At 48.5% G+C, this 22741-nt stretch overlaps 1 protein-coding gene across 2 annotated transcripts in view; it reads left to right on the top strand.

Moving 5' to 3' along the window:
• Window positions 1-22741, top strand: part of INPP5D (inositol polyphosphate-5-phosphatase D) — a 52862-nt gene that overhangs the window by 23443 nt on the left and 6678 nt on the right. The window contains exons 4-23 of one of the 2 annotated variants that reach the window (XM_032698229.1): window positions 3419-3569; window positions 5585-5756; window positions 6968-7108; window positions 10458-10545; window positions 11221-11301; window positions 11480-11551; window positions 11822-11945; window positions 13021-13127; window positions 13638-13740; window positions 14548-14744; window positions 15479-15596; window positions 16117-16213; window positions 17293-17431; window positions 18079-18187; window positions 18341-18429; window positions 18666-18747; window positions 19901-19990; window positions 20130-20243; window positions 21356-21438; window positions 22455-22542. In XM_032698229.1, the coding sequence (XP_032554120.1) occupies window positions 3419-3569; window positions 5585-5756; window positions 6968-7108; window positions 10458-10545; window positions 11221-11301; window positions 11480-11551; window positions 11822-11945; window positions 13021-13127; window positions 13638-13740; window positions 14548-14744; window positions 15479-15596; window positions 16117-16213; window positions 17293-17431; window positions 18079-18187; window positions 18341-18429; window positions 18666-18747; window positions 19901-19990; window positions 20130-20243; window positions 21356-21438; window positions 22455-22542 (2245 nt within the window). Of the gene's footprint in view, window positions 1-3418; window positions 3570-5584; window positions 5757-6478; window positions 6587-6967; window positions 7109-10457; window positions 10546-11220; window positions 11302-11479; window positions 11552-11821; window positions 11946-13020; window positions 13128-13637; window positions 13741-14547; window positions 14745-15478; window positions 15597-16116; window positions 16214-17292; window positions 17432-18078; window positions 18188-18340; window positions 18430-18665; window positions 18748-19900; window positions 19991-20129; window positions 20244-21355; window positions 21439-22454; window positions 22543-22741 lie in introns of those variants that run through there. The other variant, XM_032698230.1, reaches the window with a different exon arrangement.

A 22741-nucleotide genomic window follows, 5' to 3' on the forward strand; every position in this document is an offset into this window, starting at 1 on the left:
AAGTGTCAGGCTGTTGGATTTGGAGGGGCTCACGTGGCACTGGTGGCATCCGAGCACCTTGTGGCTGTGTGTCGAACAATGTGAGTGTCGTCTGTCACGCAGGCTTTGCTCCCATCCCTTCCCCAAGGGGAAAAACAAGTGCAACAGGGTCTTACTTTTACTGTCCTCTCTCCCATTTCAAACAATGTGCAGTTTTTGCTGTACCTCTCTGCAGAGGGAGGCAGTGCAAAGCAGAGTGCCGTGCTCTCTTTGGGGGAGTGGGGAAATCTGGGAGGTGCTTGGAGCTGGGAGGAGCTCGTTTCATAGTGCGGGCAAAAGGCAGAGAGGATTGCTGGGTACTGCTTTGTGCTGGGGGGGCGCAGCCCTTCCCACACACTTCTTCTGTGAGGTCCCTGCAAATAATGATGCAGAAGAAAATGAGTGAGAATAATCCAGCAATTTTGCTTTCAGACTGGTGATGGCCAAGCTGATGTGTAGCGAGGCGGTGCCGCCGCTGTGGCCTTTGTGGTGCGGGGAAGGACCTCGAGCTCCCCCACCCCACTGAGCGGGTGCTGAGCAGGTTTGAGGTTCCCCATCCTTCCCCCTCTGCTTGGTCATGGCTGGTCAGAGCTCCTGACCCTGCTGGTTCCCCATTTTCTTAATCCAGCTCTCGCTGTCTCTGTGCAGTTGCTCGGGACATAGGCTCAGTTCTTTGCTGAGTTCTGTCTCAAAATATGAAATGCAGTCCTTTATTTTGCTTGTGCCATGGAGAGTGGGTCCTTTTTATCCTGGGTGGACTTGGGGAAGGTGGGCTTTCAGAGGAGCTGGCACTGCTGGGTTGGAGGCTACCTCTCTTTGGGAAGGAGTATCTGGGTACAGATGCATGCAGATCCCAGCTCCTCAACATGGCCACAAATTCCAGTTACCCTTGAGAGAGGAGATTATAGGCTTCATCAAGAAAGGTGGCTGGAGGTGGTGGGCCAAGCTAGCAGGGTAGAAAGGGTGCATAGCAGCAGGGCCTCTCTGCTCATGTGTGCACCCAGCCAGCCTGCACGAGAGCTGGGGCCTGTGGGGGATTTGGGCTGCACCACAGGCTTGGGTCCACTCCTGAAATGCAAGGAGTTAGAGGAAGGAGGTCTGTTGCAAAATGCTCCTTCTTCTGGTTACCACAGAGACCAGCACAGTTTCAGAGACTGAACTATCCTTGGTAGCAAAAAGTGCTAACTCAGCCTTTCCTCCCACTTCCATCAGGGCTCTGTTTGGCCTTAGAAGAGCCGTGCAGGGCACTGTGGCTTCTTGCAGGTGCCCTGGGAAAGCAGGAGGTGAGGGGCAGGACAAGGCAGTGTTGGGAGGGATGCTGTGCAGCAGTGAGATGGGGTGTTGTGGGGACAGTCACCAGTCAGGGGAGATCTGGGGAAGCAGGCAGACAGGGAGGTAGTGAAGGAAAGTGAAGTAGGAGTGTGAAGACGACTTTGGAAAGAGAGGGAGCAGAGTAGGCTGCAGTAACTCAAGAGGTGAGAGAGAGCCTTGATGGCAAAGTTTTCCTCCTACAAGGATGCACGTGACAAACCCTGACCCTGCTTACCCTTGGTGTTTTTTAGGGTATGTGTGTGCTTTGATGGGGCTGATGGCTTTGGGTGCTCTTTGGGGTAGCTTAGGGCAAAGCAAACCATCACAAGCCTTGTCTCTCATGAGCTCCAGCCCGTCTACAAGTGCTGTAGGTGGACAGAAGGCAGCCCAGAAAGGTTAATCTGGAGGATGAAGTGTGGGTGACCCTGCCATGGGCTGGGCATGGGTGTTGCCATCCCTCTGTCAGTGCTGCCAGCAGTGTGCTCTGGGCTGCTGGCAGGGCTGCTGGGCACACCTGCTTAAATAACACAAAAGTGGGCATTTGGGAGCACAGGAAGGTGCTGCAGGGGAGGGGAACAGAGAACTGGCTGAACTATTCCAGGTCTGTTCCAGCTGGGAACTTCAGGATCCTTTGCTATGGCAGATTAGAGCAAAGTGCTGTTTCTCCCCTGATGATCTTCCCTGATTCCCAGCCTTCATGCTTGGCAACAAGAAGCAGAAAAATCTGGGAGGAACCAGAGACTACTTGCATTAATTGGTGTAAATGAGAAGTCATTCTGATTGTGCTGAGTCTGTGCCACTCTAGCAGAGCAGGATTTGGCCTTGTGCTTGTACAGTCATGTGAAGTTTTAACCATCAATTTGTTTCAACTCCTCTGGACTCACCAAAATATAATCTGATATTTGCCCAGGCATTACCTTCATGGGTTTTTTTCCCAGTGTATGAGAATCTTGCTAAAGGCAGGAACATTTTTGTGTGAGACAGAAAAGGAGGCTGTACAGGCAGAGCTCTCAGAAACATCATTCACGTTTGTTATGAAATGTGTCTTCCTGACCCTTTAAAGACAAGCAGGTGTAGTTAAAAATGAAAGGTGTTTTTGATGGCAGGCCTGAGGGCACTGATGGCTTCAAAGACTGAAAGCACTGTCCTAATTTCTGGCCTGAGATTTTATTTATTCCTTAGGAAAAATTAAATCTTGTTGCTGCTAGGACTCACCACAGACATTTCTCTGGGTTCCCCTCACTGTAGTCTTTGTTTGCATTACTCCTGTTTAATCTCTTGGGTTTGCTACATTTGTCTTTTAAACAAAAAAGGCGAACACAAATGGCAAGTAAAAAAGCTTGTTCAAAACTCCGTGTGTCTTAAGTTTTACAGGCAATAATTGCAATCCCAAAACAAATTTAAATACCCAGCCTTTTAGTCAGAAGCAGAAGGTCTAAAGTGTGGCTGTGCAAGAAGTTACTTCAAACTGGAGACAAAGCTTTAAAGTCACAGTTAAAGTTCAGCTGGCTCAGTGTCAGGCCTGGCACATTCTGTCCTCCCCAGAACCTGAGCCTCAGCCCCTTAAACCTCCTCCCAGCATTCCTGTACAGGATGGTACCATGTTTCATTCGAGCCTAGTTCTGAGCCTTTGACACCTGAAGGGATCCAAATGTCTGCATCGAGCCGTGTTTATCTTGCAATTTCACCAAAAATTCTTCCTGGATACCACGAAATATAACACAGTCCAGGGGTTTTGTTCTCAGTAAAGGAGGGAATGCAAAGATTAATCCAGGAGAATTTCTTGTTTTTAAAGTCTTCCTTTGCTGTGAAGCCAAGCACGCTGAGTTCAGCGAGAGAGCTCTTGCACTTGGCTTCAGTGAGTCTTTGAGGTTGGTGTTTGTGCTGACTCTGGCTTGAGCTGTGAGCGTATCTGTTTCTGTTTGTGCTGCAGGAGCTGTTCTGCTCAGCCTGTGCTCACATGGGCAGCGAGAGCAGGGCTGGCTCTCTCTGGACAGCACTAGTGGCTTTCTCCTCTCTCTGTGACTTTATCTTCTGTATTTCTGGCTAGGAAATCCCAGACCATGACTGCCTCTGTGTTTTGTTTCAGGCATCAGAGGGTGTTCCTGTGAAGTATTTCGAGAACTTGGAGGAACTGATAGAATTTTACAGGAAGGAGAACATGGGTCTGATATGGCACCTCAGATATCCAGTGCCACGGGAAGAGGAGGAGGCTGCAGATGAACTAGAGGAGGATGCTGGTAAGAGACCTGTGGGGTGACTTGGTGATGCAGACCCTTGACTCTCATCCTGAGACTAGAGATCTGCAGTGCAGGCAGGGGACCAGAGCATAAAATGGAGCAGAGCACAGAGAGGCCTGAGCTGGCAGGACGCTGAGTTGTGTGGTACTGGAGCATCAGTTCAGCTCACCTGAGGGAATACACTGAGACTCTCTGTAGAGTTATACTCTGTCTGGTGTGGGGTGGCTAATCTGTTGTTCCTCCCTGGTCTTAAGCTGGTTTATGTCCAGCCATGTCCCCTGCCTCTGCAACCCTCTCCCTGCACCGCACCCGTGGGGGCCCTGTCACAGCAGAGATGGGCCCCCCAGGCCTTGGAGCTCTTCTCTCTGCAGTGCCACACACCTGCAGCTGCCGAGGGTCTGGGGTCCTCTGAAACTCAGGCCCCCTCAACTGCTCTGATCTAGGGGGCATTTCTGACAGTCAGAACCAGAGGGCACAGATCCAGCAGTGGCAGACAGTCTAACTCTGTGTACAGAGGCAGATGTAAGATGAAGATATATGATTGGCATCATCCCAACTATTTTATATGAAATGTCATTTGTGTTCCTGACACTCATTGGTCTTGGATTGTTCCTTGGATTTTGCCTGGATCATCCCTTGGATCTGTCATTGTTCTCCTGAGCCCCAGGGGAAGGTCATGCCCACAGAGCCATCCTTCCTGTTCTTTCTGACGTCTGTCTGGAAACGATGAGCGCTGCAATAAAATTGTCTGAAGGACACAGTCCTGGGACAGATGGACAGGCCTGTGCACTACAGCAGATCAACATGTCTGTGTGCATTTATGTAACCCAATGCATATCTGACAGGAGCTGGAAGACTTTGGTATGCCATCCTCCTGAAGAAACTGAACAACATTTTGCAAAGCTGCTCAGGAAAGATGTTCCTGGTTTTTGGCCAGCTGCACTGAGTCTCCAGGGCGGGGGAGGCAACTACAGCAAAAATAATACAGAGAGAGGCAAGCAGCAGGGAATGAAGTTCTAGCCAAGACTAAGAGCCTTCAAATGGAGAGAGATTATCACTGGGGCTGGGCTGCTCGTGTACAGAGTTGGATTTTGTTAAGGCACTTTGGTGCCATGGTGCTGGAGCCATGTAGGGCCTACAGATGTCTGACCATCTTGGATGTGGAACTGCAGAGGTGGAAGATGAGCACCCTGCAGATGCACCACCCGACTGTGCCATGGCTCAGTGCTTTGGTGGCTCTGTGAATCACAGCACTGCCCACTAGTAGTGGATGAGTCCTGGGGACCTTTTTGTAATGCAGATTCCACCATTAGGAAACAACCAACCAAAACCTCACAACTCAAATGGCTACACATGACAGGTGTGCCAAAGTGTTGGAGCAATTGGTATGAAAAGAGAGGTGACCATGTCTGGGATCAATGGAGATGAACCCACTCTTCTCCCAGGAGAGGGAGGTGTGTTGAGCAGCAGGATGACAGAGCAGGAAAACCCTTTGTTCTTCCAGCCCAGGACACAAGGCAGGATATTCAGCCCCTCTGCTGGATCATGGAGTCTATTTTCTCCATCTGAATTTCCTTACTTTAGCTGCTCACTTCTTTCCAGTGTCTGGTGCTCTTTCTATTACACCCCTCCATCCCTTCTGCCCCAGTAGCAGATCCCCATGATAATGGATGAAGAACATCTGTGTTTTGTAAAATGCTTAGAGTGTATATTCAACTCCATTGCTGTGCAGATGGGATTGCCAGGCTGGCTGGGACAGGGTTGCACTGCCAGGCACAGGCAGGTGCTGCCTGCACAAGAGGGCCAAGCCCGGCAGCTCATCCCTCTGGCGGCACCCCACTGACATCCCTGGGAACAGGGCCAGGGCAGTACCGAGCCCTGGGCTGTCCAGCTCTGACAGAGCCCTCAGAAGGGGTGGCTGCAGGGACTGTGGGGCTCTGCCCTGCCCAGGCTGAGGGGGATGAGGTCCCATGGCCATACTGGGATGACTGTGCCTTTCCCTTCTTCCTCTCCAGACCTGGTGCCCACACCTCCCATCCTGCCCCCACGCAACATCCTCATGGCACTGCCGGGTGGTGACACAAAGGAGGTCTCCTCTCTCCCTGAAAACTCCAGAGTGGCAGATATTAATAAACTGTCCCTTTCCGAGACACTACTCCAGCGCCTGCAGTACCAGGACACGAGCAGGTGAGGATGGCAAGTCACAGGGCTGCAGGATCAGCCTTTAGCCGAGCCCTGTGCTCTCTGGGCCTCTGTGTTTGGGACAAATGAGAATGTATTTGATTGAATGAAATTACTCCTCATTTATACTACTGGTGACAGTGCATTGGCTGCTCTTTACAGTCCAGCTGTCATCTAGGAAAAACACTTTTCTGAAGTATTAAAATTTAAATTATTAAAAAATCAAAAGACTTTCTCCACTGAGGTGTAGCTTTCTAATATAAAGAAACTACACGTTGTGTTGGAAAGCACCAGCCAGTCTTCAGAAGGAATAAACTTGTGTGTGGATTTCCAGGTGCTCAGATTTACTGATCTGCCCCAGCTGTGGGTCTGACTCACACTGTCCCACATGCTGTGTCAAATCTGGACGTGCACTGAAGCCTTACAGGAAGCCACATGACATTTAATGACCAGATCTGCAAAGTGTAAAAATAAAACAAAAATGCCATCAGAAGACATGTCTGTTGGCAGGGCAGTGGGAGGCTGTGAGCAAACAGTGGTCGTGTGCAGCAGCACAGGTTGTGTTGTGGTGGCCCAGTAGCAGCTGACTGAGAGAAACCCAGTTTTGTTCAGCTGCCTCCACCATTTCATCTGCATCATCACAAGCAGCCAGATGGGACTTTCTGCACTTTGTCAGGGCACGAGACAGCACAGCACATACAGTCTGCCTGGTTCACCCTTCCCTGAGGTGCTGGAGTCCAAGCACCACAGAGACAGGGAGGTGTACAGCTCTGTGGTCTCAGCCCCCCTAAGATTGTTTTGGATTGCTTGGAATAAAACCTTCCAAGTGGAACTTGGTGAGGTGAAAGGCAGTCTTCCTCTCCCCAGAGCTCCTGAGCTGCTGACACTGGTGATCTCACAGCAGCCTGGCTTCACCTACCAAGGCTAGGGATGCCACCATGGCTTTGGCAAAGCCAGGCATCAAAAGACTTGCCCTGGTGTGGCAGTTCAGGAGTCACAGAGGGTTTGGGGTGGGGAAGGAGGGCGAGGAGAAGGTGTCAGCAGTGGCAGGGGATCCATCGTCCCGTTCTGAGAATTGCATGTTCACACTGAAATCCAAGGCAAACTGCTCCCCACCTGTGTGTGCTGGCAGTAGGAAGTTCAGAAAATTAAGAAAGCTGTTTGATTATTGGGAGTAGAGAGAAGAGCTGGCTTTTGACCTTACTGTTTCTTCACAGTGTCTCTGATGAGCATCTTAAACTCATCCAGGATTACCTGCGAGTTCACATCATCAGTGACTTCGAGATGGTGCAGACTGGCTCAAGCAACCTTCCTCAACTGAAAAAACTGCTTACAGTTCTTTGCAAAGGACTCTTCAGGTAACTAGAAGCTGGTTTGCAAAGGATAATGCTGTAACACTGTAGTCTAACACAGGTTCCATGTGCACGCGTTCAGAACCCGCATTTCTGGCATAGGAAATTGGCTTGCCCTCAAAACCAGGATATTTAGATCTCATGACCTGTGATTCTGCTCCAAAGATATGAAATCTGTATAAAAGACAAAGCTCTGACAGTGAAGTTTCCTTGTAGGTGCTTTCAGTCAGTGGAGTATTGTATTTTATGCTTTGTTTAGAAAAAACAAAACAAAAATGCACTTATTAACTGTATAATTTGGTAATGCATAAATCACACCCACAGAATTGTCAAGCACAAGTAATTTATGGAAACAAGCACATATTGGTCTATAACTAGGTTTTAAACACTGATTTTCCTTCCCACTAATGCACTATGAACTTGGAGTGATTCCACTGATGTTGGTGAAGTCCAGCTCAAATGAAAAAAGGAACAAGCCTAGACTCTAGACTCTACAAATTTTACCTTTCCTATTTACAGACCTTCCATGTCCCAGATAGAAAAACTCCAACAGGGAAGTAAAACCTTGCAGAGCTCTGTCTTTCTCTGGTGAAAGGAGGTGATTGCCCCCTTGCTGCCCATAAGCGAATGAGATCAGCCCACCCTTGAGCAGAGATCCTGCAGCACGTGAGGGCCCATCACTCCTGTCCATGGCTTGCAATCCCCTTCTCTCTGGTGCATCAGCAGTGAGGCTGCTGGTGCTGCTGGCCTGCTCTTGCTCCCCTAGAAGCCAGGTGCCCACAGCCAGGCCCCTGGGAGGATGAGGGCAGGCTGTGTGAGGAGCTGCCCCTCTGTACCCTGCCTGGGGGTTTTGCTGCTCTCCCCCACAGAAGGGGAGACCCAGGTGGCTGGCTAAGGATAAACCTGAACAATGGAAACTAAACTCAAATGAACTCACAAGTGAGAGTCTTGTGTTATTGAAACACCTCCAGTGCTGCTGTTCTGAGGATGGCTGGATTCATCTATTTCCAGCTTCTTATTCTGCTTCAGCGTATCTGGGTTTCACAACCCTACTCCTCATAAATGCATGTGGAATGGCAAGGAAGGAGGTGCAACAGGTCTGTAATTCCTTCAACTGCCAGGGCACCTTTTACATTCCCAGATTTTCTGTAGGAGTTTTGGGGACTGGACTTTGTGAAGTGACATCCTATAACTATGCCCTTTGCAGTTTGGGTGTTATCCACGAGCAGGTGCAGGACCCATTTCTGACCAAGGAGCTCAAGCAGAGCTGGGCCACAGCAGACCAGAGTGTGAAGTTTGTGAGCTCTTTAAGCCCTGATGAGTTAAGCAAGGACTGGACCCCAGTGTGCATCAGAGACTGGGAAAGCTGGTTTAACTCTGCTGCAAGCTGCTGCTACCTCCTAGAGCTAACTGTGGCCAAGGGGTGAGGACAGCCATGGCACATTTCCTTCTCAGAGCCTGGGGGACAACGGAGCAGCCACTCTTGTACTGAAAATGGAACAAAAGAGACTCATAAGGCTGATGGGTACCTTTGAGAGCCATTTGGTGCTAAAAGCAATTGGCATACAAGGAGTTCCTTGGCCAGGGGAATCCTCCAGCAGCTGGACAGCTGACTCATGGAGAGTGGGGACTACTCATGTCAATGGATTTGTTCGGCTTTAAGCAAAAAGCACCAATAGTGACCTATTCAATCTGCTACTGTCCAAAGCCATCTTTTGGTCATCAATTGCTGCTCTGCATGTTCTTGTTTGTTCTCCCTCACTGGATAATTTGCACAGAGAGGTTTTAAGGCAGTTTTTCAAGCACTTGTGACACCAGCACTTGTGCCACTGCATGTGGCTTCTGACACTTCAACAAAGATCACTAAATGTGTTTATACTGTCAAGAAAAGAAAACAAAAGGAGTTACAAGTGCCATTAAAACCACCCTGTGGTTTTGGTGAGTTTGAATGCCTTCAGATGCTCTTCCTCCTCCTCACACTTATCCTACAGGTTGCACTGTAAGCAGAGGGCAGTTTTCCCATGAGAAATCACTTCTGAGTTGCTTCAAACAGCTCCTGCTGTGTGTTTTCAAGAGACAGGCCTGCCCGGCCTGCCCTTCTGGTCACAGTAAATATCCTTTCATCCTTCCCAAACTGAACTTGGCCCAGTGCTCCTGCAACTGCATGCAGTCTCCTGGGGCCTGGTTCCATGGCTGCAGAAATCAGTGGAAGTCTTGGCTTTGGGGCCAGAGACATTTGCAGTGACACTGGCCCTAGGGGATCCAGAGCTGAATAGCGGTGTTGGAGGACTAAGATTAGCAGAACCAGACTCCTACGAGTGCCTTGTACTTCTCTGCGCCCCATGGTTCTTTCAGACTGAAATTTCATACATGAATGCTTAATTTAGGCCACTAATCATCCATGGTTCAACACCTAGACAAATATCTGATCTTCAGACAGTGATACTTTCACTTTGGAGCACTTTCCCCAGCAAACAGGGAATAAAATCCAGTCCATTCAGATGTAGGAAAGTGAGGGAAATCATTAATATCCAGCGTTGACTAGACACAATGCAAGCATGCCAGCACTGCTCCCCAGCACTGCCTTCCTGCTGACCTGTGCTCCCTGGCTGCTCTTTCCCTGATGAGTCTCGTCATTATCGCCGCAGCTGCTGTGCCAAACTCACACGCAGCGTTTGACAAATGAGCATCCTGTGCAATCTAATGGGGAACTGCTCAGGGAACCTCATTGTTACCCAGGGCTCTGCTCAGGATGAAAGGCTGGCCCTTCCACCCTCCTGCTGGGCTCGGCCCCTCTTTGTCATGGGAGATGAAATATCTGAGAATTAATTTCCTCTTTGCACGCTGTCCCCAGCACTGTCCCCAGCACTGTCCCCAGCAGCCTGTGTCAGCCTCAGCAGCTACACAGGACCTGTGTTGAGCCGAGCTGCTCCCACCCCTGAAGCGTTCAGAGGCACCAAACTGCACTTGGCTGTGAGACATTTGGGTGCACTTTGATCTATGAGCTGGCATAGTTGGGTTGATGCTGGTTTTACACTGTGTCCTCAGGTTTGGCCAAGTCTGGGGATCTTTTTGGGGAGAAAGTTAGAATCTCCAGAACAAACCCCAAGGAACAGCCAGTGTGGCCATGCAAGGCAAAGTCACTGCCTGAGTCACCTGCCTTGTTGGCAGTGTCACTACAGCAGCTGGGAAATGCTCCCATCACCCTCCCAGCAGCTCAGAGGGCACATGGTGAGGGCAGGCCCAGTGTGACTGTGTGCCCACAGTCTCTGCTGTGCAGCTTTGTCCCAGTGCTCACCAACCCAGGGACCCTTAGAGCCAGAGCCTCAGACCTCTGCCGTGTCTCTGTCCCCAGTGAGGCCTCTAGGACTCTGCCATCCCTGGAATCCATCCAGAAGGTGTTTGAGCAGCAGCTGCACCCCGGTGTCCACCAGCGCTCCCAGGTAAGGGGGCTGGTGGGTGGGAGGGGAGGAGGGGGCACTGTGGCTGGAGTAGGGAGGGGCTGGGGGGTCAGGTGCCACTTCTGTTCTCCTCACTGCCTGGCTGCATTGCAGGGGGCACACAGTGACTTATATCCCACATAGCCCCTTATGCCTGCCCCCCTTTCTGCCCCAGAGGAAAGTGCCACCAGCTGCCTGAGGACTCCACCTCCCCACCCTCCCTCAGCTTGTGGGCTGGGACTGCACACTTCTTTTTCCATAAACTTCACTCCGGGATGTTTCACTGCCAAATCCTTCCTTCTCCCAAACCCACTTAAGTCCCTATGACCTTCCTCTCCCTGCCAAAAAGCCAAAAGTCCAGGACTTCTGTATGTTGAGCCCCAGAGCTGGTCATGCAAACCTGCCCCCCAGCAGCAAGGTGACCCCCTTGCACGGCCAGCTGCCTCTAACTTATGGAAAAGGCTTTTGGATTTGTCCTTCCATGCTCCCATACTTCTGCATGTTCAGCCACACTCCATGCTCCTGTGCTGCCCATTACAGGTCAGAGTGGCAGAGGTACAGGTGGTGCTCCTTGCTCTGTGTGTGGGGTGTTCCTGGGGCTGCACTCCAGGCCATGCTCCAGGGGTTTGGAAATCACCCACCTCTCTTTTTCTTTTTGTTATTGTGCTGTGGTTTCAGATGCTTGGTGAAGCAAGTCCAGTCAATATTGTATTGAAACTCAACCAGCTGATTTCTTTGCTGTCTTCTATTGAAGAAAAGGTAGAGTTCTAAAGCTGTTTTATGTTGTCTTTCTGTCATCTTTTGCCTCTAGTTATGTTTCTTGTTCATTATCAGTGCAGTCCTCTGCTACACTAAGATTAGATTACTCTGATCTCATCGCTGTCAATGTAATGCAGAATCTCCAAATGCAATAAATTGCACATAAATTCTTTTACAGGTGAAAACACTGTTGATTGAAGGCCCTGATTCAACACACCGGCGCTCCCTTATTCCCCCTGTCACTTTTGAGGTAAATGTACTTCTTTAACGATGCTGATCATAATGTGGAAGGACAGTAACACAGATTTATGTTGGTATCTCAGCTCCTGGGAACTTTGCTGTGCTGCCACAGAGATAACAGCTATTCTTGGATGCTGTTTAGCACCATGCAAAAGCTTAAGAGATGTCTAGTGAGAGTGGCATAATGATATGTGTCCAGGAATTCAGGGGAATGTTGCATTTGTAATAAGTGTTACTGAAGCATAGATCGCTCACAAGAAACCTCTCTGTCTTCCAACAGGTGAAAGCTGACTCCCTAGGGATTTTCTCAAAAATACAACTCAAGGTTGATGTGGAAATGGGAAAACTGATTATCAAGAGATCTAAGGATGGTCCAGAAGACAAGTTTTATACCCACAAGAAAAGTAAGATGCTTAAGGTCACAAATGCTGGACTGGACTCTGGGTCTCCGGGATGATGGGGAGGGGTTCCCTTTGGCTCCACTTGGGACAAGGTCTGGCCCAGAGGGCAAGGATTTCTGCCAGGTCCTGGGTGTTGTACAAGGCTCTAGTCAGGCTAGACAGAGACCAGGGAGTCATGACTGGGATAACCAGCTTTCACAAATTGTTTTAGACCCTGCTTTCTGGTCTAAATGAAGACACTAGGACTACAGGGGAGCAGGTTTTGGTAGAAGATTCCCCACAGAGCTGGTTGCAATAGACCCATTTTTCTACTGAAAAGCAATGTCACTTGAAGAAAGACATTCTGCAGGAACATACTGACTTCTCTGATGATTTTTGATGGTAAAAAGCCAAACACTCAGTTTCAGTAACATTTTTCACTGAATTTCCCTTGAGTTTTTTTGTATGTAAATCAGTATGTGCCCTGATGAGCAATACCAGCTTGGTCTGTGAAGGCCCAATTCAAACAACTTCCCTTTTTTTTTTCTGCTGTGTTTCTGGACAGGCAGCCCACTGAGACTGAGCCAAACAGATTTATCAGAGAGTAAACGATGCCCTTGGGCTCTCTCCTACTAGAAAATCAACCTGTCGCTGGCAGTGGTTGAAAAGATGAGCTTTCATATATGGCTTTTTCCACCTGGTGTTCATAGTTACTTAGCTGCTGTTTTAGATGGGGAGAAATCACCTTTACCACCAAATGAGGTTTTACATCCTCTTTCGCAGATGGGGAAGGAATGTATGTAGGCTGGCTCGGAATACAGGATTGCCTGCAGGAAGCCGAGGCTTCACTTCAGGCTGCAGGGCTTGGGATGGACAAGATCTCCAGGTAGAATGAGCTTGGGAGGTCCTTTCCCTTTGAGTCCAAATCTGTTCCTATAGAGAGCAGGATTAAGCCACATTAAAATGCAGATCTGTGGAGCAAAGTGGGTCCCGGTCACAAGAGACCACGTAAATCCCGAGCCTGTGAGCAAAGCCCTGCTTGTTCTGGGGGGATCTTCCTCTCAGTGGCTGCAGCTCATGACACTCAGCCTCTGTTCAGTCTTGCAGCTTATCAAGTCCCAGAAGCTCCCAAACAAACTGGTGATTGTGCTGGAAACAGAAAAAGAAAAAACACAGCGGAAGGAATATGTTTTTTCTGATTCGAAGGTACGTACACGGTGCTCCCTTCCTGCCAGCCTGGAGCAGGTGCCTGGGGGGAGTGGCACATGGGGCATTCCTTGGCAGAAAGAGGGACTGCTGAAGGATGGTGCTTGGCTTTGCAAAAAATAAATTTATCCTTTGTTCTGGAAACATCCAGAAAATGAACAGGTGTGTGTAAAGGGAGGCACTGGAGAGCCATACTCGGGGCTGTCACTGGGGCAGGAGGACAGTGAGGAGAGGCAAGAACTCTGTGATGGCAGCTGCAAAAAGGCTCATATAGACAAACAAGAGGGAAGAAGAGACTTCTGACCAGCTCAGCACTTGTTAGAGCAATGCACAGGCTAAGTGCCTAAAAAAGCACCACAGGAAAGACTGCCTTGTGGAAGGTTTCAGGATGGTGGAGGAACAATCTGCCCTTCAAGTGTGCTGGGAATTTCCTGGTTCAGCTAGTTTGTCAGGAGGTTGTGTTGGAGGAGTTAAGCATCTCATTAATTGTCTCTGCTCCTCCCTGTCTAGAAGAGAGAAGGGTTCTGTCAGCTTCTGCAACAGATGAAGAATAAACACTCAGAGCAACCAGAGCCTGATATGATCACCATCTTCATTGGGACCTGGAATATGGGTATGGGCTCTCTTCTGACATGGGTGTTCCTTCAGACACTTGCCAAAATGTGTGCTCAGCTGCCGGGGTGAGCTCCAGACACTGTGTGTGTTCTGTGGCAGATCTGCACACCAGGGCTGTCTCACTGGCACAGGGGAAGAGCTGAGATCCAGACTTATTCCTGCATGTGGTTTGACACTTCTCGTGGCTCCAGTCAAAGGACCATGAGGTTGTCCCTGATGGGTACTGAAGGATTCTTCCAGTGCCAGGGAACTGTGGCTGGCACAAAGCTGGTGCAGCAGTGTACATCATCCTCCACCTTGCAGACAGGACAGGAGCAGCTCCACCACCTGCCTGTCAGCTGCTCTGACCCTGACTAGGATGATTCGTGTCCAGCCTGGGAAGAGAGCTGAGGGTCTGCAATATTTAGAGAAGGGGACAAGGTGTAGGTGAGGACAGTGGGATTTAAATTCTTTTTCCCGTTTTGGGAGAAAAGCCTGGTTCAGCTGTTGTGAGCTGAGCTGTCTTTAAGGAGTGAGGTGAAGGCAGTGGCAGGCCAGGAGGAGTACAGCTCCCTGCCTTTACCCTTGGCTAGCCTTGGCTTTGGTAAACTGATGAAACAGAGCAAAGAGGCCAAAGCAGAGTCACTCCTTCATTGGTGACTCAGGTGGGGATAACATCTTTGTCATCTTAGAAGAGTGTGATACGGAACTGATGTGTGGTGGAGTCAATGTGAAGGCTGTCATTTCTGTCCCCACGTGTTATCTGCATCCTGGGTTTGACAGGACACACTCTGATTTCCTTTGGTGTTGGATTTGTTAATAAAAGGTGCAGCACCTCCCCCAAAGAAGATCACCTCCTGGTTCCTCTCCAAGGGGCAGGGGAAGACCCGTGACGACACTGCTGACTACATTCCTCATGACATCTATGTGATTGGCACCCAGGAGGATCCCCAAGGGGAGAAGGAATGGCTGGAGACACTGAGGCAATCTCTGCAGGAAATCACCAGTATCAGCTTCAAAGTGGTGAGGGGTTATTCCAGTTATTGCACATAACTCGGGCATATGAGGAGAGTACATGTTGTTCAAATAAAAGAAATAGGAATAAGTGGGATTTCGCCTACATCTCCTCCCCTTCCCTCATTGCATTTGGATGAGGGAGAGTGAACTGACTGTGTGGAGATCCTCCCCTGGAGCTGGCCAGATGGGCACATTGCTATGGACAGTGACCCCCTACTGGCAAAGCAGGGACCCTGCCAGGCTGGGAGCAAGGGCAGGTGCTGAGAACTTGACTCAGGTGGTGCTGTTATTTTGACCTTAAAAAAGGAGGATACTGTAAAACCTCCTGAGCCAGCTGTAGCCAAGATCTTGCCCTAGGCTATCGCACTTTCAAGGTACACAGCCACAGTCATGAAATAAACTGAAACTTATTAAGACCAGGTTTGGACATTCATGAGTTTCAGTGATGTCAAGAAACAAATCTAAGCATATCTGGAAAGTCACAGGACTTCTAACTCTCATGGTGATTAGGAAACTATCTTGTGCAAGCAAGGTAATCCAAAGTTCAACTAGAAAAAAGCACTAGAAAATAGCGAGGTCCTTCCTCCCACCTTTGATTAAAATGACTGCAAACATATCCTGAGCACAGGAAGAAAATCTGTGTAGGAGAAGGACTACAGAAGGAGTTGGAAGGCTGCAGCTATACTGCACCTCTGCAGGGATGTGCAGAAGTGTAATCTCTAACCTTCCCATCCCTGCAGATAGCTATCCACACCCTCTGGAACATCAGGATAGTGGTACTGGCCAAGCCGGAACACGAGAACCGCATCAGCCACATCTGCACAGACAACGTGAAGACGGGCATCGCAAACACCCTGGGTGAGGAGCAGCCCTGGTCCCATCCAGGGATCTGGGATCTGTCTGTGCCAAATGTTCCTTGACATGGAACAGCTCTTCCTCCACAAGACTCCTGGGACAAAATTTATGTGGCACCAGTGGTACTAAAGTTGTATCCCAATAGCACTGATTACATCTTACTCTGTAAGAGAGGAAATCTATTTGTGTGTGTACATAGCACACACATATATATTTATATTCCCAGCAAACACTTTTGACTGGCTATTGGGTTGCTCTTTCTTGGGTTTCACTTGGGAAAATGCACTTCTTTTCTTTCAACTAAGTTTTTTTATCATCCTTAATAAATTTGTTGCCACAATCTGTGCTGCATGTACTAATTCTTTCTCTGCATGGACTAATTCTTTCTGTGCTGATTAAGTCAAGTTATTTCTCTTCTCCATCCTCCACTTCACTTAAGACATGCTTGGTGCCTTATTATCTTTGCTAGACTCAGCCTGGAGGTGGATTGATTTCTTGACATTTTTGGCTTATCTTTTTCCAGGTAATAAAGGAGCGGTGGGGGTGTCATTCATGTTTAATGGAACCTCCTTTGGGTTTGTTAACAGCCATTTGACTTCGGGAAGTGAAAAGAAACACAGGTAAGATACGTCCTCCCCTTTAAAAAATGGCTGTTGACCCAGGGTGAAATTCTCTGGGCCGTGTTTGGAAGGGGGGCTCACTAGACAGACACAAACATGTCTTCCTGACCATAAAAGAATTGTTAATGTCTCCTGGGAAGGCATTTGAACAAGGGACTTCTGCTATGTGGCCATGGGTGCAGGGAAAACAGCCAGCAAAATGATTTCAGAGCTGAGTGTAAATGTCTCACACAACACTTGTGTGACCTGCTATGCAAGCCCAGTGAACAAGGAAAACAGTTCCCAGATCTATGATGTCTTGGAGAGATGTGGGAAGGTTTCTCCCATCCCAGAATAATGTACTGAAGGGGACTGTCTGCCTCCTCACTGTGGGCAGTGCTGTGAGCACAGGAGCTGTGCTGTGCCCTGGGGAACAGCTGAGAAAGGTCCTGCCAGGCAGAGCTGTCAGGAATGCTGAGAGGGAGGCGTGTGTAGCACAGGAATATCTCCATGGTGGCTGATTCTCTATACCCAGCTGTGAAAGGAGTGTTTCTGCTCTAGGCAGGTTCTGCACAGGACTGGAAGGCAAAGCTCCTGACCCCAGTGGGAGACCTGTGCCCACACCGGGAGGAGCCAGAGCTGTTGGAAGGACTGGTTTTGAAAGCAAAGAGGGCTTGAAATGAAGATATTGGCTTTGCCATCTTGCCCAGTGCAGAACACAGATGGTGTGGGATTTCTGCACAGGGTCTTTGCCACTGATGAAGTTAACTCTTATGGAAGAGTTCTCCAGGGTCTGCAATAACTGCCAAAATCTAGTTATTCATTTGCAGGTGAAATCTGAAGGCAACCATCTAATGCTGGGTTTCTAGGACATGGAAAGGGAGAGCCCTGGGAGGCAGAAAAAGTGGCTTTAGGAGCACATTCCCTGGTCTGAGGAGCAGCACGTGGCTGGGGTGGCAAGTTCTGTTTCTGACGTGCTCCTCTCGAGCTGTCGAGCCGGATCGGTTCCTGCCTGGGAAAGCAGCAGCCCCTGCCAACCCAGGCACTTGGGAACTGCATGGCAATTTAGTGTGTCAGGCAGATGTTCCTTGTCTTGACAGACGCAACCAGAACTACACGAACATCCTGCGCTTCCTGACACTGGGAGACAAGAAACTGAGTCCGTTCAACATCACTCATCGCTTCACTCACCTGTTCTGGCTGGGGGACCTGAACTACCGCGTGGAGCAGCCCCCGGCGGTGAGGGAGGGCTGTGATCCCTGCAGGGGCAGCTCCCTGTGCTGCCAGAGCGGCTCTGTCGTTGTCCAGCCTAGGGCAACATGGCAAAAAGAGAGGAGACAGAAGGGACAGATTCATACCCCCAGGGCATGAGTGTGGTGCCAGTTGAGGGAAAGTAAGGAAATCCCCTTTGCCCTCTCCAAGGATTAATGGACCCAGGAATGCCATCTGGCACACTTTGCTGCTTCAGGCAGCCTCGCTTCCCCAGACCTCCCAACTTCCCTTCCCACTGTGAACAAGCATCTGCCTTTCTGCTCTGTTTGATGAGCTTGGAATGGCTCAGAACAGGCCTTCAGGAACAGGCAAGACATCATAAATACTGGATCCGTTTCAGTAGGTGGGAGATAACAGCAAGCCTGGTGTTGATGTGCATGTGGTTGTGTGTGTGCTTATGCAGGGGATGTGTGGGCATTTTGATGCCTGTTTTGATAGACAAATGTTCATCCATGCAGCAAAGAGTGAGGCCTCTCCATGAAGGGAAAGGTGGGGAGGTGGCAGGGGTACAGCTCTGTGAAACAGTTCAGGAGCATTTGCCAGTTCACCAGAGAAGGGAGTATTTATAAGAAGGTTTTGCATCATCTGCAGCTCTGCTGTTTCCCTGTTGGCAGGAAGCAGAGAATATTATCCAGAAGATCAGGCAGCAGCAGTATCCGGAGCTGCTGGCTTTCGACCAGCTTCTCCTTGAGAGGAAAGACCAAAAGGTGTTCCTGCAGTTCGGTGAGGTTTTGGCTTTGCTGGCAGGTTCTCTCCCACTCCCACCAACTCTCTGTGCCAGCCCTGCTGTGGGGCGGGTGCACGGCGGCAGTGGCTGTCCTGTCCAGAGGAGGGTTGCCCACGGGCCAGGCTGTGACAGAGCTCTCCCTGTTCCAGAGGAAGAAGAAATCACATTTGCTCCAACCTACCGCTTTGAGAGAGGCAGCCGGGAGAAGTACGCTTACACCAAGCAAAAGGCTACAGGGGTAGGTGAAACCTGAGTTCCCTTCTGAGGTACACAGCAGAGCAGGGAAAGTACCTCCTACAGAAGAAAATTTCCTAAACCAATCTCTGCATTTCCTGCCCTTGTAACATCTCGAAAGGAGTCAATACAAACAAACAGACTTGACACAAATATATGGTGCTTGGGGGAGTGAATTTCCTGTCCTTTTGTGAACTAGTCCTTTCCCTTCTTCTTGACATCATTTCGGTTTTCTTGCAGATGAAGTACAATTTGCCATCCTGGTGTGATCGAGTGCTCTGGAAATCCTACCCCATGGTGCACGTTGTGTGTCAGTCCTATGGTGGGTAGATAACAGATTGCAGATAGCAAGGCAATCAGTCTGAAACGGAAATGATTCAGAGCAGAGTCTGCAGGATCTCCCTGCACTGCCAGGCACTCAGCATAGAGGGACCTGATGTTAAACCAGGCAGTGGAGAGCCAAATCTCTCTGCCTGTAACCTTCCAGGGTTGAGAATTAATTCTGTTATTCTTTTACGTGCAGAACACCACTCGAACAGCTGCAGCTGTCCAGCTCTAGGCCATGCTGTAGGATCACTTTACACCAAATATTTCTTGGCAACAACCACCACTTTTCCTGTGCGGTTACCACCAGGAACTCCTCACTTGGTGGTGCCAGCAGGGCAGACCCTGTGTGCACAGTCCAGTCTGCAGAGGCTGGAGCTGCAAACCTCTTTCTTCTATCAAATCATATGCCAGAAGGACTGTGTGGTACCAAGAGCCTGTTCCCTTTCCTGCTGAGAAGCATCACAGAAATGCAGTGCAGGGAAGAGAGAAAGCCCACAAGACCTGTTTAAAAAAAGACTCAGATACCAGTTGCTGAAATGTCAGTGGCTATATGTAGGACTGAGCATCTGAGTATGATGTTGATGGTTTCCTATTCATGGGATTGAGAAGAGGGCTCTCTCAGGGGATCAGGTGGACTGATCTGATCACCGAGCCTGTGATGCTGGGGTGTGTGGTCAAATATGCACCTGTAGAAAGACTGGGCTTGCTGGACCTCAGTGTGTGCTTAGGGCAAATCAGGCCCTGCTCACTCACTGTTAACTTAGGCCAGGAGTTGCTCTGTAGCACTGAAGTAGCACCAGCGTATTCTTGTGTAGTTTCCTGCCACATTAGAGCTTTCATTAGCTGTGCCTGTTGCAGAGGCAACTGGGAAGCCTGCAAAGGATTTTTGTGCTGGGGGAATCCACCACTGACGGTTGCTTGCAAAATGATACGGTAAAATTGGGTCCATTAATCAAATCTTTCTGTGTTCTGACAGAAGAGTTACCTTCCTGCATACTGACATGGGATTATGTAAAGAAATACCTTTGACTAGAGACAGTTACCACAGTGACCGTGAGGTTTTCTGGAAGATTCCCACCCAGTATTTCTGTGGCAGAGATCTTCTCCCTGGAGCAGGGCAGTAACTATCCTCCCTTTCTCGCTGGCAGGCTGCACCACTGACATCATGACCAGTGACCACAGTCCTGTCTTTGCCACCTTTGAAGTGGGAGTTACCTCACAGTTTGTCTCCAAGAACGGTCAGTCAGGTTGGGTGCCAGTGTGCCATCTTCACCTTGGGATACAAAATGTAGTGCTTTGTATATGCAGAAAGAAAAAGATGAGTATTAAAGAGTCCACTTTAAAATGCCCTCTCTTCATCTCCTTCCTCTTTCCTAGACTCCAAGTACACAGATTCCCAAGGGGAGATAGAGTTCCTGCACTGCTGCGCCACTCTGAAGACCAAGTCCCAGACCAAGTTCTACATCGAGTTTCATTCTAGCTGCTTAGAAAGTATGGCTTTGCCCATCCTTATTACTTCTGTCAAAGTTTTCTGCTTGTTTGGATTAGTTCCCCTTCTTCTTGCTTTGATCTAAAAAAATAGCTGTGTGGATCACTTGTTCCAATGCAAAAAAAGAGTGTCCTAAAGATTTGTTGTAGTTTACAAGTCAGCCCATACTGTCAGCCATACAGTCCAAACCCCACAGCCAAGGGAGCTGTAATCCAATTGCCTTTCACCAATTCTTCCGTCTTCTTTGGCAATCTGATCGTTTCCTTCTTGAAGAGAGACACGTGCTGTTCTTGCTCATCACATAGAAAATCTCTACTTAGAAAACGTGATTGATTAAATGTCTGATTGTGCCTGCTGCAAAATCAGGTGCTTCCAAAATAACGCACCTGCATTATGCTAATAAAGATGATTTTAAATAATTGAATTACCCTGGTTTAACAAAGAATAAGTCAGAGCATCAGCTAAAAGTGAAAGGAAAGCAAGTGATTTGACTGTGTAAGTGGGACTGTGTCCTCCCAGTGCTGCAGGTTTCCCTCCCTGGCCCTGTGCTGCGGGGCTGAGTCTCAGCTGTTTGTGTAACACGAGCCTCCCTGCCCTTGCTGGGGTTTTTTAAACCGTTCCCCATCCCAGGGCTGCTTCTGTAAGTGGGACAGTGTGCTGTGGTGTTTGCTTCATCACATTATCGCATGTCAGAGCGCGGTGGAAGAGACAGTTCCATAAAAGATTATTTTTTGGCTGTATCAAAATTTGCATAAATTTCTATGGAAACAGTGTATTACGAATCTTAAATTAGAATTTCAAAAGTGTGCTATCTTGAGTGGCGTAGGAAGAGCTGTCATGTTCTTATCCTCCAGTCCATGTATGCACTGAGCTGTTCAGTGCCAAGTTTAACTGTAAAATTAAACCATTTAACAATGCTCCAGTGAAATCACTTGTAAATTTACTGTGTAAACATTCACCCGAAGCTAAGGCTTTAAGCTTCTTAATAATTTTAAAATCTGTGTCCAAGTGGGAAAATAATTGTAGGCCTTTTGGAGCGTGGCATGTGAAAAGGATTTGTAGCCCCATTCTTGCTGTCTCTCTTCTGGTAAACTCCTTTCTTGTCCCTTTGCAGGTTTTGTAAAGAGCCAGGAAGGAGAAAATGAGGATGGGAGTGAAGGGGAGCTTGTGGTAAAGTTCGTCAATGCACTTCCAAAGGTAGACTGGGACTATGCTTCCATATCCATAGGGAAGAGAAGCCTTCCACCTTCATCCCATAAGCAACATATATATAAACATTTTGTGCAGGAACATGGTTGTGGTCTTGTTTAGACTCAAAGAGACTGTAAGAATGCAGAATGGGCTTAAGCTAAACAGAGCATGTTATAAGCAGGAAAGGACTTAACATCTCTATCAGGAATTTTGCTGGCGTGATTATGCCATTCAGGAACATGACTTTTTTCTCACCTGTTTATTGAATGTATCTATGCTGACAAGTGTTTTAAGTAGGACCTTTTTTTTTTTTTTTTTTTTTTAGTTTTAGATGGAAAATAAAACATGGATAGCTCTGCCCTGGAGTTTTTTGTCTGGTCAGACAAAGTTTTCTCTTGGTATTTTTTAGAAGACTTGATTATGTACTTTTTACCTATGTTAAAAAGAGCATTGATGGCCAGAAGCAGTGTTCTGTGTGTCAGTGTCAGACACAAGTCCTGTCCTTGAGATCAGAGCTAGTCTCCATTTCTTGGCATGGTGGGAGCTGGAAGAACTACAGGAGCTCCTGGATTTGGAGTAAATGTTCCTTTCAGTACCCTTCTAAATAGCCCCAAAAGAAAATGTGCTGATTTTGGAAACAGTGCATTACACTGAGAGCTTAGGGAAAAGCTCTTCAATAAGTGATTGTAACAACAGCCAAACAGATTTTTGGCAACAGACTGTAATCAGAGTCCAGATCCCTTCTTCCCTGAGCAATTTTCAGGCCTGCACTGCATGAGAAAACTGCAGTTCATCCCATGAGTGTTAGATTTGCAGCATCCCATCTGCTGTGCTGGGAGCAAGAGTGTGCAGCCTTCTCCCATAGATGTCCAAACACCAGCAAAGAGGCTGATCCTGGAGATGACATGATATCCTCAAGGGTTTATCCAGCAGCTTTGTCCTCATTTGGGACTGAGGCACGGGGAGAACTGTGCTCCTGTAGCCCATCTACTGTACTGACCCACCTTAACTTGTCTTTGCAGCTGACCCCAATTATTTCAGACCCGGAATACCTACTGGATCAACACATCCTGATCAGCATTAAGTCATCAGACAGTGATGAATCTTACGGTAAGTGATTAGCTCTAAAGTTCTGGATGAGTCAAAATCTACTTAGATTCTTCCAAACCACTGAAAGAGTGGGAGAGAACAGAAGTAACTCTTACAGAACATCTATGATACTCTGACTTCTGACTTAGAATTCAACATACACAAAAATACACTGTGGACAATAGTTTGTGAGGTAATTATGATTAGAGAAATATAAAGC

This window comes from Chiroxiphia lanceolata, chromosome 10 (assembly GCF_009829145.1).
Source record: "Chiroxiphia lanceolata isolate bChiLan1 chromosome 10, bChiLan1.pri, whole genome shotgun sequence".
Classification (NCBI taxonomy): Eukaryota; Metazoa; Chordata; class Aves; order Passeriformes; family Pipridae; genus Chiroxiphia; species Chiroxiphia lanceolata.